This window comes from Anabrus simplex, chromosome 2 (assembly GCF_040414725.1).
Source record: "Anabrus simplex isolate iqAnaSimp1 chromosome 2, ASM4041472v1, whole genome shotgun sequence".
NCBI lineage: Eukaryota > Metazoa > Arthropoda > Insecta > Orthoptera > Tettigoniidae > Anabrus > Anabrus simplex.
Window position 1 is genome coordinate 78,398,689 of NC_090266.1, and position 19,332 is coordinate 78,418,020.

The 19,332-nt window shown below is 41.7% G+C and overlaps 1 protein-coding gene across 4 annotated transcripts in view; it reads right to left on the reverse strand.

Moving 5' to 3' along the window:
• Positions 1-19,332, reverse strand: part of LOC136863855 (uncharacterized) — a 311,541-nt gene that overhangs the window by 32,029 nt on the left and 260,180 nt on the right. For all 4 annotated transcript variants that reach the window (XM_067140201.2, XM_067140198.2, XM_067140199.2 and 1 more), the window contains one exon: positions 17,645-17,739. In XM_067140201.2, the coding sequence (XP_066996302.1) occupies positions 17,645-17,739 (95 nt within the window). The remainder of the gene's footprint in view (positions 1-17,644; positions 17,740-19,332) is intronic.

Here is a 19,332-nt window from a genome sequence, read left to right on the forward strand (position 1 = left end):
CCGGGCCTCAGTCAGTTGGTTATCGAAAAAAATACCCCTGCCTAAAATTCCTGAGACTCCTTCACACAGTCAACCCAAAATGGATCATCATCCTGTCGCCAACTGTAATGAATGACTGCAATTTGGTACTAATTCAACATCAGGTTATTCAACCATTATGGAAACTGCTTCAACGTGAACTTTAATGTTACAAGCACTGTATCATCCGACGAATCTATGAAACATATCTTACCATCACCTGAAAAGAAATCCACGCCAAAATGTGGAATATAATATCTTCATCACATTTAATATCAGGTCAGCATTTTCAGATTGTTAAGTTCAATAAAAATCTCTTTTAAAGAATGACAATTGCGCAAACATAAATCAAAAGATAACCGGCATGTCAAGCACAATAAATCTTCAAGATTATACATCTCAGCGAGAGCATTCGAAAGACAACCAGTGTGGATTTTATTATCTGGATTATAACTATGAGAATTACGCGAAAAAAAGACTATGGATTCAATGTTAAGGGCTGCAATGCGTGGTATCGTGAAAGAGATACTTCGTGTATGGAAAATGTGTGTGATCCAAATTGTACTTTGATTGATCAGAATTGTACCACCAGCGGTGCAATTGCGATCACAGACAGGCTCTTATGTTTCGTAAAATGTTTACGAGGGTTTATTTAAATACTGTTAATATTATGATTATTCATAAGTTACAAGTAACAGACATGAAAGTAGCGAGAATGACTGCTGGTACAAACAGGTGGGAACAATAGCAGGAGAGTACTCGGAATGAGGAGATAAAGGCTAAGTTATTCTAGGACGGAACTCGATGAAGTTGTACGCATAAACCGGCTTCGGTGGTGGGGTCATATGAGGCGAATGGAAGAGGATAGGTTACCTAGGAGAATAATGGACTTTGTTATGGAGGGTAAGAGAAGTAGAGGGAGACCAAGGCGACGATGGTTAGAATCCGTTCTTAACGATTTAAAGATAAGAGGTATAGAACTAAATGAGGCCACATCACTCGTTGGGAATAGAGGATTATGGCGATGTTTAGTAAATTCACAGAGGCTTGCAGACTGAACGCTGAAAGGCATAATGGTCTATAATGATAAGATAATGTATGCATGCATCAATACTGTGTGTCATTGCTTAAGGTGGCTGCTTCATTGTGAACATAAAAGAATGGTGATAGTACAGCATATGAAGTGTGAGTGCACTATTAATTACATTTTGATCGAAAATGTACCACCTTATCCCTAAAACCATAAGAGATCTGTAACTTTATTTACAACCTCGTTAATGAGACTGCAATAATGAAGATCGTTCCTTATATGAACACCTAAGTACTTACAGTGAACCCCATGAGAATCTATGCCCGCCTCCGCAGCATAACGGTTAGCACCATTAGGTGCTCTCCTCGGAGGGCCGGGTTCAATTCCTGTCACTGTCAGAGGTTTAAGAATGGCAGGAGGGCTGGTATATGGTTAAATTGGCACATGTAGCTCGGTTCCACTGGGGGTGTGTTTGAAAACAGCAACACCTCCTCGGAATGACGCCATGAGCTAACTTTTATCAGGTACTTTCACCCCCTCCAACTTACGGCTCTATGGCTAAATGATTAGCGCGCGGGCCTTTGGTCCAGAGGGTCCCGGGTTCGATTCCCGGCCGGGTCGGAGATTTTAACCTTAAATGGTTAATTCTCTTGGCTCGGGAACTGGGTGTTTGTGCTGTCCCCAACATCCCTGTAACTCACACACCACACATAACACTATCCTCCACCACAATAATACGCAGTTATCTACACATAGCAGATGCCACCCACACTCTTCGGAGGGTCTGCCTTACAAGGGCTGCACCCGGCTAGAAATAGCCACACGAAATTATTATACCCCACCAACATAGTAATTGAAACTGGGAGCATTTTTGGTGGAACATACAACCTGCCCTCATCCCGTCATGAGGTCCAATAATACTGCCTTGCGGAACATCACTCTTAATTATTACAGGATCAGATAATGTTTCATCTACTACAATTCCCCGAGTTCTACTTTCTGGAAACTTAGCCACCCATTCAATCACTCTTTTCTCCAGTCGAACAACCCTCATTTCCGGCAGTAGTCTCAAATTATATATTCCATCAAAAGTCTTGAACAGGTCAATAGCAACGAGGCGGAATAATTACCCTAAGTCTATTTGGCAAAACTGAACATTTGAAATTCATGTCAATTAAAAGACTGTGTCCTTCAGAGAATTAATTAATTAATTAATTAATTAATTCATCAATGAATGAATCAATCAAACACCAACACGCTACGGTCATCCTTGCTATGAGTACAATAGTATTGCATTAGCTACGAACTTGTCTGTGCAATGCAACAGTATTATCAAATGAACAGTGGAGCGCTATCTAGGGTTACTACTTGTGTAGTACTGGACAGATCGCCGGCACATGTCCACAGATTTCCGCTTGTGTTTTGGTCCATCTCAGACTGGAAGTTTTTATCCCGGCTGAAGACGTGGATTAAAATAAAATCAACACCATCAAGTTTTTGGAAGTGAAATAGAATAAAACTTTTAATATATTGAATAGCGGACCTCTTGTGTGCTTAATCACGTGTGTAAGTAATACACACTCAATTCTCTAAACATCTAAGAAGTAAATAATTTTACAAATTTTGTTTCGAATATCTGTCATGTGATTTTCTTCAAGAATATGGCCGTGTTTCGGTTGCGGTGTTCAAAAATGTGATCAGCGATGTCAGATTTGAAACCCGAATGTTTAGACACTTTAATTCTATACTATTGGTGCCTTAATTTTCAGTTTACAAAAATTGTTGCTATGATTTCTAACTGGTCATGCAAACGACGTGTTATGCATGATGAGATTCACTAGCACGTAAAAGGACAGAATTCCGGCATCTCGGCGTCTCCGAAAACCGTCAAAAGTAGTTAGTCAAAGACAAAGACAAAGTCTCCTCCATACAGGCCATGAAGGCCCTTGGAGGAGTGGAAGGTAAAGGCTTCCACCATTGCTAACCGCGGCACGTGATGGGGTAGAGTGGTTAGCTCTACGCCCAAAAAGTAGTTAGTGGGACGTAAAAAATATCGATAAATATTTTCACGTCAGCGTCTAATAACACAAAAGACTCCCATATTTTCATATCGCCGCTGCTGTGCCAAAACCACGAATGTGACAATGCTTTTCGTATCCATTATATCCCTTAAGACTTGTCACGCCTCCCAGCCACATACTGATATGCAGTCTCTCAGAACAATTTTCGTTGAGCTCATTTTCCTGTGCGCGTGAGTACAGGAAAATGAACCTTACTGTACCGAATTGTAGGAATGTATGTTTGCATTACATATCTACCCACTCCTAGAGTATGATGTATTTAAGGTTCATTTTCTTGTACACACGCGCATAGCAAAATGAACTCGACGAAAATTGTTCTGATGGACTGCATAACAATACGTGGCTGGGGAAGTCTTCAGGTCAATGGATAGGAGGAGTATTGTCACATTCGCGGTTTTGACACAACAGCGACCATAGTTTATTTTAATTACCTGTAAAACAATTTTGTATTTTGGATTGATATATAGGCGAATGCAACAGAAGCAAGCATATTCCAAATGCTTGGAACATCACCCTATGCATTCATTTTAAACCCGATAAAATACGAAATTACACTGACTGACAGAGCAAATGCAACACCAAGAAGGAGTGGTTCGAAAGGGATGAAAGTTGGGGAAAAAACAGAGACGGCACGGACGAATAATTGATGTTTATTTCAAACCGATATGCAGGTTACACAATGCGCACGGCATCGACTCAGTAGGATGTAGGACCACCGCGAGCGGCGATGCACGCAGAAACACGTCCAGGTACAGAGTCAATAAGAGTGCGGATGGTGTCCTGAGGGATGGTTCTCCATTCTCTGTCAACCATTTGCCACAGTTGGTCGTCCGCACGAGGCTGGGGCAGAGTTTGCAAACGGCGTCCAATGAGACCCCACACGTGTTCGATTGGTGAGAGATCCGGAGAGTACGCTGGCCACGGAAGCATCTGTACACCTCGTAGAGCCTGTTGGGAGATGCGAGCAGTGTGTGGGCGGGCATTATCCTGCTGAAACAGAGCATTGGGCAGCCCCTGAAGGTACGGGAGTGCCACCGGCCGCAGCACATGCTGCACGTAGCGGTGGGCATTTAACGTGCCTTGAATACGCACTAGAGGTGACGTGGAATCATACGCAATAGCGCCCCAAACCATGATGCCGCGTTGTCTAGCGGTAGGGCGCTCCACAGTTACTGCCGGATTTGACCTTTCTCCACGCCGACGCCACACTCGTCTGCGGTGACTATCACTGACAGAACAGAAGCGTGACTCATCGGAGAACGCGACGTTCCGCCATTCCCTCATCCAAGTCGCTCTAGCCCGGCACCATGCCAGGCGTGCACGTCTATGCTGTGGAGTGAATGGTAGTCTTCTGAGCGGACGCCGGGAGTGCAGGCCTCCTTCAACCAATCGACGGGAAATTGTTCTGGTCGATATTGGAACAGCCAGGGTGTCTTGCACATGCTGAAGAATGGCGGTTGACGTGGCGTGCGGGGCTGCCACCGCTTGGCGGCGGATGCGCCGATCCTCGCGTGCTGACGTCACTCGGGCTGCGCCTGGACCCCTCGCATGTGCCACATGTCCCTGCGCCAACCATCTTCGCCACAGGCGCTGCACCGTGGACACATCCCTATGGGTATCGGCTGCGATTTGACGAAGCGACCAACCTGCCCTTCTCAGCCCGATCACCATACCCCTCGTAAAGTCGTCTGTCTGCTGGAAATGCCTCCGTTGACGGCGGCCTGGCATTCTTAGCTATACACGTATCCTGTGGCACACGACAACACGTTCTACAATGACTGTCGGCTGAGAAATTACGGTACGAAGTGGGCCATTCGCCAACGCCGTGTCCCATTTATCGTTCGCTACGTGCGCAGCACAGCGGCACATTTCACATCATGAGCATACCTCAGTGACGTCAGTCTACCCTGCAATTGGCATAAAGTTCTGACCACTCGTTCTTGGTGTTGCATTTGCTCTGTCAGTCAGTGTAATTTGCTCCATAAGATGCTGGTCATACACTGACATACCAAAAGTAAGGTTAAGCGGCATCAGCAACACTGATTCAAATCAGAGCAATATTCAATGCAGGATGTACTAAAGCCAATATCCAGCAGATTAGAATAACGTATCAGGGCCTCTGTGGGATGCGGGGCCAAAAGTCCCACCAGAGTGTCCTTGTCAGTGAGACAACAGAGTACAGAGCCTCCCCTATACACTGGAGAATCGTAATCGTGTGGCCAGTTCCAATTAATTAAGGAGCAGTCATCAACAAGGCAGTGTGTAGGCTAACGACCCGCGGGAAGTATGCGTTCACATGACGTGAATTTGGTCCACAAGTCTCTCAAACCACGTTTTTGAAAGATAATCGCTATAAAGCCTCCTTGGTGATCATTTGCAGCCTTCAAGGGATTCTATGTTCCCTGACAGCGATAAGCTTATTCAACTTGACAATGGCATCCCATCGGACTGAGGTTCAAAGTTGAAGAGAGGCGCTGTATCCCACAGAAGCACTGATGCCTCTGATAGTTCAAGAAACATTCTGGAATATTTCAACATGTGGTGTGGCCACCGTGGTCACCCAACATGACATGAACCCAGTGATGCATTCACGGGATGCGGTGCACAGGTCCATGAGCAGCCAAAATTCTCCACTTATAAATACCAGAGAACTACTGTGCAGGAAACAGAATTCCGTGAATTTGTGCGTTCAGTTGCTGCAGTTACTCGGGACAGAAGTGCCCATACATTACTAGGCAGGTACCCCATGACGTATGGCACGCGAGTGTAGATGCATTGTTGTTGCTTCATGTAAAGGGCTTGGGAGATCTTGATCAACTCCTCCTAATGTGTGGTTAGTGCGTCCGAAACCCGATGACATTCATACTTTTCGTGATTTTTAGAAGTTTGTGAATTTACAATGAATTACGACCACGATTCGGACGAAATCGTCCTTGGTTTACACCTACTGCAAATAATTTCATCATTCTCCGCGAATCGACGAGGAAAACTAAAAGGACAGACAGTTGACAATTTCAACTTATCTCAGTGCTATTTTAGAGACTGAGTACACGTCGTTTCATGCATTCAACCGAGTCCTAAATTCGGGAGAATGGAAGGAAATGGCGAGTAGTCACTACGTCAATTCCTAAACCACTGCAGCAGGCAGAAGAATTAATAAAAGTATTATTGGCTTTACGTCCCACTAACTACATTTACAGTTTTCGGAGGCGCGAGGTGCCGGAATTTAGTCCCGCAGGAGTTCTTTTACGTGCCAGTACATCTACTGACACGAGGCTGACGTATTTGAGCACCTTCAAATACCACCGGACTGAGCCAGGATCGAACCTGCCACGTTGGGGTCAGAAGGCCAGCGGCTCAACCATCTGAGCAACTCAGCCCGGCAGAAGAAGAATTAGTACAGGGATATTTCAGGGAAAATAAGCAGCTCTCATTCGTTTAAAATTTCCTCCCAGTCCCGGTATGGCAAGAGTGAGTGATTTCATCAGATAGGAAACTTCTGTTTCAAACCGGGCCTTAAGAGTTCAATTTTTCTTCAGTATGCCCGAAGTCACAACAAACATGAAGTTCCGACTGATTCAAATACTGTATTTTCATGCGTTTCAGTTCAGATGGTATTGTGACGTGTTGGCGGGGTAGATAAATGAAGACAGAACCTGGTAGCGTTTTACTACTAAGATGTATTAACTAATTACTAAAACTACACATTTACACACAGGATTACCGAGCACACAACTTTCACTCTTAACACACATTACACACTTCACTCTCTCTCTCTCTCTCTCTCTCTCTCTCTCTCTCTCTCTCTCTCTCTCTCTCTCTCTCTCTCTCTCTCTCTCGCTGTTTACACTGTTCATTTGTACTAATTCACACATACTACGATCACTAACACTATAGTTTCACTCAGTCACACAGTTACTTCGTTAGCGCTGACACGGTTCGAAGTCCGCACCCTAAACACGTCAGTCTCGCAGTTCGGGATGACATTCGCTGTCCATTCACTCCGTAGTACTCCGTTCGCAGTCTACACACGTCGGCACTCAGTGTTCCCTTCACGCTGCTCCAGAACACCCAACGTCCTCCTACAGCAGCCTCTCCCCCATATACATGTCAGATGACAGCTCCAACTAGGGATGGGCTTGAACGTAGCTCGAGCAGCTCGAGCTGATGACGTCATAGCTCGATGTAAGGCTCTACAAGATGGGTATGCTTAGCCGCCATTTTGGTTCATACATGCGCAATGGGCTGTGTGATCAAACTCTAGTTTCTCCTACGAGCGCTCGCTTCGTCACTTCGAATATATTGTTTTAATCACCGCTTGCATGGACAGAATAGTGCTATATTTTTGTGTGGATATTTATTACATAATGGCGGGTTGTTCTGCACCTAATTGTAGTAATGTCTCTACTTCAGGATATAGGTTGTTTAGGTTCCCTTCTGATCTGCATTATGCCTCCACTCTCTCTGCTACACCTTCTACTTCAACTACTGACTTAATCCAGCATCCAGCTCCAACTGACATTACTACACCCCTTAACTCAGTAACATCGATCATTCACTAGTCAGTTCTGCCCCCAAAGTCCGGCAACAGGAGTTCAACATCCAAACACCACAGTTACAATATTTGTCAAAACTAACTTAATATGACAGAAATAATTTTGTTTAACACTGTTAGTACCTAGTACAACGTCCGGCTCCATGGCTAAATGGTTAGCGTGCTGGCCTTTGGTCACAGGGGTCCCGGGTTCGATTCCCGCTAGGATCGGGAATTTTAACCATCATTGGTTAATTCCGCTGGCACGGGGACTGGGTGTGTGTGTGCCGTCTTCATCATAATTTCATCCCCATCATGACGCACAGGTCGCCTACGAGCGTCAAATCAAAAGACCTGCACCTGGCGAGCCGAACATGTCCTCGGACACTCCCGGCACTAAAAGCCATACGCCATTTCATTTTACCTAGTACAACAATAATGGAATTATTGAAAACCAAGATCTGTTAGGCCTATATGCAGACAGGTTTTAAACTATGAGCTTTCTGACTCAAGTTCTGAAACACTCGTATTTTTTTAAAAATGTGGTGGTCTAAAGAAACAAAATTGTGAAGTTATGAAATTAATTTGCAACTGTGAGGTCTTCTATAGGGACTTGTAATGGAGAAAATTTTAAGTGATAAATATACCAGTAAATGTTCTCCGACTTTCAGTAATTTAAATGAAGAAAATTGTAGTAGTTACTCTATTCCTATTTTCTTCCTGAATGTAATTTATAATAACATAACATTTGTTTCATGAATGTTCAGTTGAATAAACTAAAATCCTCTGTTCATCATAACTGGATAAGATGGTGAGATTCATAACACTTACCAAAAATTAAGTTTCTTTTGCACATATAATGTATTTTTTTAATACTGGTAAATAAGGAAAGGGTCTAAATTTTAGAAGAAAGAAATAAAGACTACCAGTTACTTGGGTGTGTTCGTCTTCGTACATTACATTTCAGCGTTATTTTTGTTCGAAGAACATTTTTCTTATTATTTCGACAACATTGAAAATAGCGCTGAATCAGTTTCACGCAAGTATGAAATACCGACTGAGATCACATGGTACCAAAATATTCTATCACAATTTACATATATTCGACACTGACCGATTACCACGCCAAATTCCACGATTTAAGAAAGACAGTAGCCTATATCAATACCACGGTGTCCCTCATTTCATTTGACGGTACTGCGGCGCATAGCTTACGAATAACCTATTCTACTTAATAATAATAATAATAATAATAATAATTGTACCGGGCGGTACACCTCCACGCCGCTAATTTAAAAGGTGCGCCAGTTGAAAATCCTCTGCTGGAGGAAGTCTGAACTTTATTGACGGTATTAATTTTCTACCTTCTCAGAAGATGTCACTACCTGTAAATTTTGGAGTTTTAGAACTGTGTCATTTTTGATGTGTTTTTGTTTTGCTTGAAGTAAGAAGTGTGAACTTTCTCTTCTAGAGGACACTACTGAAGAACTACAATAGTGCACCCTAGTGCGAAGAAAAAGAACTGTTCCTTGGAGAAAATTTTATTTCAAAAGTTTGTTCTTTGTTAAATTTCTTTCAGTCATTGGTTAAGTTGGCAATATTACCCCTTTCTTTCCCCTTGTTTTAAATCTAGCCAATCCCGAATTTCTGAAATTAATTTTCCACCAATAATGTGTTTCTTCTTCATCTTGTGTAGGGGTTTCTCTTTATTCTCCAATAAAGTGATTGTGGGCGGGTGTTCTCATTCCCCCAACGCCTAGAACCTTCCGCGAGAGTATATAAACTGCTGATTTTAGGGTCTCTGCGCCACTTCTGTTCCATCTTTCTGTGTGTGAAGTACATAGCAGGGGGCGGGAAGCGCCTCTTTCTTCGGCAGCGGTCAACAACAAGGTAATGGCCAATTAATAACTTCTTTCTTTGCTAGCTCAGCAGTTTAACTCTCGGGGCGGGTCCGAAGCTTTTTCCGTTATGTAACCTTTCTTAAATGTAAAGAAACTTGTATCTATTTCATCTTTTAAACTGCATATCGGGATAGAGAGTGCTTAACCCTCTCGAGCTCCCAATCATATTGTTTTGAGGTGAACTTATTTTTCTCAACCTATTCTTCGTTAATATAATGTAAATTGTTCTTTTCTGAAGTCACCTCTGTAGTATGGGATTAGCCCTTGCATTAACGGCCTAGTGCCAAGTAGGTTTTAAATAAAGTGTATTAGGAGTGCGGAGAGCCTCCTTTCAAGTTGGTATTTTAAAGGCCATATAATTAACCTTTTCTCACTTAATAGGCCTCAGTAGATTGGGTATTTTACCCCTGTGTTTATGTCCGTTGAGGACAGCTTGAAGGTGGAGTTTGGTGTGGCCTGGGAGAAGCTTAAAGTTGAGAGTGAGTGGCTCTTTTGAAAATTGAGTGTTGTATGCCTCGTGGAGGCTTTTCAGTGTAATTTGGAGCAAGGGCTCCTAGGCATGAATGGGGTTTTCTGCCCCTCTGTTGAAACTTGTGTTTGGGGGAAAACTGAGCTGATTGCCCAAGCATTGTGAAGTCAGGGCGCGAAGCCCAAATCCTGTAAATATTGTAACTACCCTTTGGACTTGCTACTTTGTACCTGCCATGCTTGTTATTTCTTTGTTTTTGAAAAGGAAATATAACCTTGTTAAATTTTAAATTAATTTTACTTTCGTAGCTTGAGACCCGTTCGCACCCGCACCTTCTTTCACCTCTACCTACCGCTAAAACACGGTAACAATAATAATAATAATAATAATAATAATAATAATAATAATAATATTAATAAACAGATTTATTAGTAAGCTATTTTTTCTAATATTTCTCCAGTGAGAGTACATGCCGAGTTTGTTTGTTGAAAGGCAAATTATCAACGACCTTGCTTTTACAATCACAATCTCGAGTAAAAATTTCGCAATAATATAAGAAATATACTAATATTTATGTTGAGTAACTGTTTGAGTAATACTGAGAATGAGTATTTTTATAGTATGCTAGTTTACCACTATTTTCTAGCGCGGAGAACAGTAAGAAAGAGAGATATACAAGGCTGGGGCGGTCAACTGCCTTACCAAAGTACTGCAGGAATGAACCATAATGGCGGGCGAGCATACCTAGTCTTTAGAGAGCCCTACACACACCCAGTCCCCGTGCCAGCGGAATTAACCAATGATGGTTAATATTCCCGATCCTAGCGGGAATCGAACCCGGGACCCCTGTGGCCAAAGGCCAGCACGCTAACCATTTAGCCATGGAGCCGGACGTTGTACTAGGTACTACCAGTGTTAAACAAAATTATTTCTGTCATATTAAGTTAGTTTTGACAAATATTGTAACTGTGGTGTTTGGATGTTGAACTCCTGTTGCCGGACTTTGGGGGCAGAACTGACTAGTGAATGATCGATGTTACTGAGTTAAGGGGTGTAGTAATGTCAGTTGGAGCTGGATGCTGGATTAAGTCAGTAGTTGAAGTAGAAGGTGTAGCAGAGAGAGTGGAGGCATAATGCAGATCAGAAGGGAACCTAAACAACCTATATCCTGAAGTAGAGACATTACTACAATTAGGTGCAGAACAACCCGCCATTATGTAATAAATATCCACACAAAAATATAGCACTATTCTGTCCATGCAAGCGGTGATTAAAACAATATATTCGAAGTGACGAAGCGAGCGCTCGTAGGAGAAACTAGAGTTTGATCACACAGCCCATTGCGCATGTATGAACCAAAATGGCGGCTAAGCATACCCATCTTATAGAGCCTTAGGTGTGTGTGTGCCGTCTTCATCATAATTTCATCCCCATCATGACGCACAGGTCGCCTACGAGCGTCAAATCAAAAGACCTGCACCTGGCGAGCCGAACATGTCCTCGGACACTCCCGGCACTAAAAGCCATACGCCATTTCATTTTACCTAGTACAACAATAATGGAATTATTGAAAACCAAGATCTGTTAGGCCTATATGCAGACAGGTTTTAAACTATGAGCTTTCTGACTCAAGTTCTGAAACACTCGTATTTTTTTAAAAATGTGGTGGTCTAAAGAAACAAAATTGTGAAGTTATGAAATTAATTTGCAACTGTGAGGTCTTCTATAGGGACTTGTAATGGAGAAAATTTTAAGTGATAAATATACCAGTAAATGTTCTCCGACTTTCAGTAATTTAAATGAAGAAAATTGTAGTAGTTACTCTATTCCTATTTTCTTCCTGAATGTAATTTATAATAACATAACATTTGTTTCATGAATGTTCAGTTGAATAAACTAAAATCCTCTGTTCATCATAACTGGATAAGATGGTGAGATTCATAACACTTACCAAAAATTAAGTTTCTTTTGCACATATAATGTATTTTTTTAATACTGGTAAATAAGGAAAGGGTCTAAATTTTAGAAGAAAGAAATAAAGACTACCAGTTACTTGGGTGTGTTCGTCTTCGTACATTACATTTCAGCGTTATTTTTGTTCGAAGAATATTTTTCTTATTATTTCGACAACATTGAAAATAGCGCTGAATCAGTTTCACGCAAGTATGAAATACCGACTGAGATCACATGGTACCAAAATATTCTATCACAATTTACATATATTCGACACTGACCGATTACCACGCCAAATTCCACGATTTAAGAAAGACAGTAGCCTATATCAATACCACGGTGTCCCTCATTTCATTTGACGGTACTGCGGCGCATAGCTTACGAATAACCTATTCTACTTAATAATAATAATAATAATAATAATAATTGTACCGGGCGGTACACCTCCACGCCGCTAATTTAAAAGGTGCGCCAGTTGAAAATCCTCTGCTGGAGGAAGTCTGAACTTTATTGACGGTATTAATTTTCTACCTTCTCAGAAGATGTCACTACCTGTAAATTTTGGAGTTTTAGAACTGTGTCATTTTTGATGTGTTTTTGTTTTGCTTGAAGTAAGAAGTGTGAACTTTCTCTTCTAGAGGACACTACTGAAGAACTACAATAGTGCACCCTAGTGCGAAGAAAAAGAACTGTTCCTTGGAGAAAATTTTATTTCAAAAGTTTGTTCTTTGTTAAATTTCTTTCAGTCATTGGTTAAGTTGGCAATATTACCCCTTTCTTTCCCCTTGTTTTAAATCTAGCCAATCCCGAATTTCTGAAATTAATTTTCCACCAATAATGTGTTTCTTCTTCATCTTGTGTAGGGGTTTCTCTTTATTCTCCAATAAAGTGATTGTGGGCGGGTGTTCTCATTCCCCCAACGCCTAGAACCTTCCGCGAGAGTATATAAACTGCTGATTTTAGGGTCTCTGCGCCACTTCTGTTCCATCTTTCTGTGTGTGAAGTACATAGCAGGGGGCGGGAAGCGCCTCTTTCTTCGGCAGCGGTCAACAACAAGGTAATGGCCAATTAATAACTTCTTTCTTTGCTAGCTCAGCAGTTTAACTCTCGGGGCGGGTCCGAAGCTTTTTCCGTTATGTAACCTTTCTTAAATGTAAAGAAACTTGTATCTATTTCATCTTTTAAACTGCATATCGGGATAGAGAGTGCTTAACCCTCTCGAGCTCCCAATCATATTGTTTTGAGGTGAACTTATTTTTCTCAACCTATTCTTCGTTAATATAATGTAAATTGTTCTTTTCTGAAGTCACCTCTGTAGTATGGGATTAGCCCTTGCATTAACGGCCTAGTGCCAAGTAGGTTTTAAATAAAGTGTATTAGGAGTGCGGAGAGCCTCCTTTCAAGTTGGTATTTTAAAGGCCATATAATTAACCTTTTCTCACTTAATAGGCCTCAGTAGATTGGGTATTTTACCCCTGTGTTTATGTCCGTTGAGGACAGCTTGAAGGTGGAGTTTGGTGTGGCCGGGGAGAAGCTTAAAGTTGAGAGTGAGTGGCTCTTTTGAAAATTGAGTGTTGTATGCCTCATGGAGGCTTTTCAGTGTAATTTGGAGCAAGGGCTCCTAGGCATGAATGGGGTTTTCTGCCCCTCTGTTGAAACTTGTGTTTGGGGGAAAACTGAGCTGATTGCCCAAGCATTGTGAAGTCAGGGCGCGAAGCCCAAATCCTGTAAATATTGTAACTACCCTTTGGACTTGCTACTTTGTACCTGCCATGCTTGTTATTTCTTTGTTTTTGAAAAGGAAATATAACCTTGTTAAATTTTAAATTAATTTTACTTTCGTAGCTTGAGACCCGTTCGCACCCGCACCTTCTTTCACCTCTACCTACCGCTAAAACACGGTAACAATAATAATAATAATAATAATAATAATAATATTAATAAACAGATTTATTAGTAAGCTATTTTTTCTAATATTTCTCCAGTGAGAGTACATGCCGAGTTTGTTTGTTGAAAGGCAAATTATCAACGACCTTGCTTTTACAATCACAATCTCGAGTAAAAATTTCGCAATAATATAAGAAATATACTAATGTTTATGTTGAGTAACTGTTTGAGTAATACTGAGAATGAGTATTTTTATAGTATGCTAGTTTACCACTATTTTCTAGCGCGGAGAACAGTAAGAAAGAGAGATATACAAGGCTGGGGCGGTCAACTGCCTTACCAAAGTACTGCAGGAATGAACCATAATGGCGGGCGAGCATACCTAGTCTTTAGAGAGCCCTAGCTCGATGCAGGTCGAGCAGTACTCGAGCAGGAGTATGGCCCGCCATCTATGATTGATTTCCTTGCACTAAATCAGTTGCATGGCCTTCTTCTTTGCTCTTTGATGTCAAATGCCGCATGTTCGTGGTAATAAAATAAGTTTATATCGAAATATATTGAATTATTAATGACTAATCCACTAGAATTACAAGAACATAATACCAGCCCTATGTGTCCAGTGATGCATTTTCGCAACATGCAATATCTACAGATTGTGAGATATAATTTAAAAAATCCTGAAAGTTCAGTTATATCCTATCGGACTCCGGACTTCAGTTTTTTTCAGATTTTCTTATTGTTATTATTATTATTCTCCCTCCTGTCCCTTTTCCTAATTAGCATATACGACAGCAAAATAATTATAAATTGAATGGGTACAAATTAAATATCGAAGGTCCCGTCATATCAATGGTGTATTGTATATAAACACGTCTTCGTGTAGGAGAAATAATATCATAGCACTATAATAAAACTGAAAAGAATATGTTCTTAAAATGATACATCCAATGATCAGAAGAACCATAAATTGAAGTAAAGACCAAATAACGACAGGAAAACCACAGAAATATTATCACTATGCAGAGCTCATCTTCATGTCGAACAGTCAGTTAAATTTGATTAAAAAATATTCTGGGCATATATGGGTTTAATAAACTGATGCGTCCACTACGATTTGTGGTACGTCCGTACTTCTGTAGAATGATCGCTAATTACTCTACTACAATGTAATGCTGGAATGTGAAGACCAAAGAGAATGAGTGAAGACTGAAGTGTGGCTCGAGTTACAACACACACGTCCTGCTTAGAGCGCATGCAAGCCTACATCACGAGGCTATTCTGTGCTGCTCGATCTTGCTCGACCAAGCTCGACAAACCAGTTCGCGACGTCAGCACTCGAGCCTGCTCGAGCAGGCGATCGAGTGGCACATCCCTAGCTCCAACAAGCGAACACTCCGCAGGCTGGCACACACAGCCTGACTGCACTCTTCGCCCTACTCGCGCACTCACTGACTGAACTCCAACTCTCTCACCAGCTCCAACTGAGCTCCTCGCAAACTCACTCCTCCCCAGGTGCTTCTGCCTTATATAGACGGGGCCAACGTTCGAGATACGTCGGTCACTGGAACCCCCTGGAAATCTCCGGATATGGAAGGCTCTCGATCCGCGGCGTACTTTCTCTAGTTCTTACGCCGCACCACCACGGGTGGAAGAGAGATGGGGCCGGCCTAGCACCTACGGTCGTAATACTGAAAGAAGCATTCCGACATTTCTTAGAGGGAGGTCCATTTACTACCTGCTCGGGTGGGAATAAGGGAGTAGGGGGTATGGTTGCCATGGAAACGTGGGCTGGTCCACTGCGGTTGCCATGGAGATAAGCCTGCTGGCCAGCTCGTGTTGATTGGAGTTGCCAAACCTCTCAATTCTGAGTTGTGTACAACAGAACACAGCGGTCTGAACGAACAAGTGGGTCGGAAGCCAAGAGAGGAAAGGAATGCAGGAATGTGGCAACACCGTGCAATAGCACGTGCACCACTCCTCGTTCCAGCCCTATCTGTCAGAATGCTTCTTTTATTATTACGGGTATAAGCCCGAACAGAACTGGTGTGGCTTGAAGGGGTGAACGGGCCAAATGGTGACGTCTTGCGCTAGCCCCGCCCACGCTGAAGGTTGGCACAGCGGACGTAAAAGGCCACGCATGCAACAATAGACCTATGTAAATAATAACAAAAATGAAATATTAAAAGAATAAAATAAATGCTCGTTTTCCAGATACAAAGACTTCGTACACGTAGTCAAACATGCAATACACGAGTCACAGTTCAGACCTTAGTGGGGTCTACTCTAGCTCTAATGATTGCCGCAGCCTTCTTTCCATGGAATTCACACGTTTTGCAGTTTCAGAAGCTGGTATGATATCCTAGTTCTCCAACAGAGCTGTTTTCAGGTATTTCTTGTTAATTGTTCTTTGTCTTATCTTTTCCTTTAGGATGCCTCACATATGCTCGATTGGGTTTGTATCGGGTGACTGGCGAGGTAAGTTGTCTGTAAGATTCACATCTTCGCGTTGCACGCAGAATGTTTAAGATGCCTACCGTTCCCCTTCTTTTTTTGCACACTAGCAGGCAGCTCTACTTTTAGGATCATGATATATTATCCGTGTTCCATGATCCCGTCAATAATGGAAGCTTGCCAACAATTTATACGCCCATACTGCCGCATACTACGAGCCACCACCGTGTTTGACAGAGGGAGTGGAATTTCGCAGTTCTACACCTCAATTTTTCTTCCTCCAAACCTTGGGCTTTCCACGGGTACAAAATACATTCAACTTACTCTCGTCGGTCCAGACAACTTTCTTCCACAAACCTCCAGTCCTGTCTTGGTATTTCTGAGCAAATTCTTAGCGGTTTTTTTTATTTTTTTTTATTGCTTTAACTGAGAATTTCTTCCTGCAGATTCTGCCATGATAACCGTCGCCATGGCCAACACCCGTCACAGTACTGGCCGAAACTTTTAAGCCCTTCTGCTGTAGTTCTGCTGCTATCCCAGAAGGACTCATTTTAGGTTCCTTCTTAATAATAAGAATGATGCAGCACTCATCTCGTGGAGTCAGAATTTTTTGTCTTCCACTCCTTGGTAGATTTTCCACGGTTTTGATTCATCCAAACAAGTCTGTTATAGACTTGATGGTTGAACGAGGTCGTCCAACAAGCCTTCTTATCTCTGGTATCGATTAAAGCTGGTTATGCAGTCGAATAATTTTCGTTTCCTCTGCAATTTCCTTTCCTTTCCTCCACCCATTTTTCGCGTAATTATATTATTTCCTTGTGCTTCTGTCCGCTCAGCGTCAGACTGAGTACTGAGCTTTGGGTACAACATAGCATTATCTGTACTAGGAAGAATCTCACTTCACATTGGACGTTAGATGTACGAAGATATTTTGTGCTGCATCAACAACCACGTTTGAAAAATAATGTAATGTAACACAGATACGAAGTGTGATCGAAGAGAAAGATGGCAATGAATATGTGTATAATTATAGCAACTATTTAATGACACGCCTCAGATGAAATTAAACTAATAACGAAACTTAAAATCTTCTTTTTACATCGAAAACACACAGTGTACGAACACATCTTGTTCTGAGCGTAGGTATTCGCTCCAACGTGCACGAAAATATTTTAGAGGTGTATATAACGTAAACCTTACGCATTTTACTCACAGAATTCAAGTAACACGGACTGGGTGATTCTCACTCCCATCTATGAACAACGTAAGTTAAAATCTAAGCGAAAAGTTATCATGGACCCTTGTAACGAGTATTCTCACCTGATTTGTAGTTGTAATGCCTTTAACTGATCTTCAATTCTCAGGAGTCTGTCGTCACTACGACTTTTCTCAGCCAACGCCTTCTGCAGCTGATCCTGATAAACAACAAGAAAATACTCAATGAACTGTCCAATCTGACTAATACCAAACAGCGAAACAAAGCTAACAAAGCTATAAAAATATAGAATAGCTAAGGTTTCCATGCTTTATAGGGAAAGGTAGACTTTCTAATCTGTAATGGTTATCTCCATTCAGGATGTCGTACAGAAACTTATTACACTGGTCAAGAAATTCAGAACATACCTTTAAAATAAATGTCTTAATTTCATATTTTTAAAATAAAACAACGAACTAAGAAGTAACGCATCCATCTCCAATTTCTCAATCCTCTGTTTAACACATACACAGTGACTTCAACTTTTCCTAAGATTGTTTAGAATAGACATGAAGGATTATTAATTACAAGAATTTACATCATAAGCAGTGACCAATACACCAGCCAGATCTCCTGGATGGCTATTTTTGTTCCCTTGGAACACAATCTCTCCGAAACGTGTGAACATAAACACTCCTCCTCTCCAAAATGAAAAATAAGCTTACCTAGATAATAATTTTGTTGCCCACTTTCTATAACTAGGCCACAAAGTTTTCACCCGCAATTTGCAACATGTACAATTTCATATCAAATCATTACCCTATTCGTATCTGAATCTTGCAGCATTTCATCATGTCGCACCTTCAATATTGTCTTACCTCTTCCATGATGGCACCTACAAGTTTACATGTAAACATATTCCATAGCTCCATTATATGGAGCAGATTTGATTGTGCTTCTCGAGTCAACGACAGTATCCTTTTCATTGGAAGCAATTCTTCGCATGAAATGTTCCTCATCCGTAAACATGGGAGCATAGCGGCTCCAACAAAACAAGCGAAAATTCCAAATAATTTGTACGAATCGTCGTACATTGTTGGAACCATTCCAGACTTGTTTTAAGTGTTTAAGGCTGCGTCTTCGCCAGCAGAGTAGAAACATTCGGGGACCCAGTGGTATATGAAGATTAGTGTTTAATTACCGTGATGCACTAGTTTCTTTACACCACAGTTCAGAAGATGACAGACAAGGTAAAAATAAGGAGAGCCATGGGAACGTGGCGCAGATCTGAGTCCCAGAAGAATCGCATTACCCATATGATTCACACTGCTGAGAGTAGTATTGTCGCCTAGTAACTACGGGCACATGTTTATAAGACAAAAACGTCTAGAGTCAAACGTCATGGGTAATTCTGCAAACAAGGAACCTCGAAGATCTTTAGTATATACATAGAGGTGAGCAACGGAGACGTGAAGAGTCGTCTCTATCTCCTAAACGCCAGCAGGGTTAACTTAAGATTCAAGCAGAACAGTCTTGCGAGTAAATGAAGCTGTAAGTCACTAAAGCCCTGCGCGTGTCAACAACGAGAAGTTCGGCAGAGGGCGACTGTATTTAAGCAGTTTAACTGGAAAGGTACGCAAGGAACGTCACAAAATGAAGACTCAGAATTCTTGTATGTTACACTTTATTGTATAATAGCGAGCATAAAATCTGACCCATACAGAAACGACGATTTAGGTTGGTAAAGAAATGCCCCACAGCCCCACCCTCCCTACTGTCAACCTCCAATTTTCTATTGATGCTCCCAGCAACA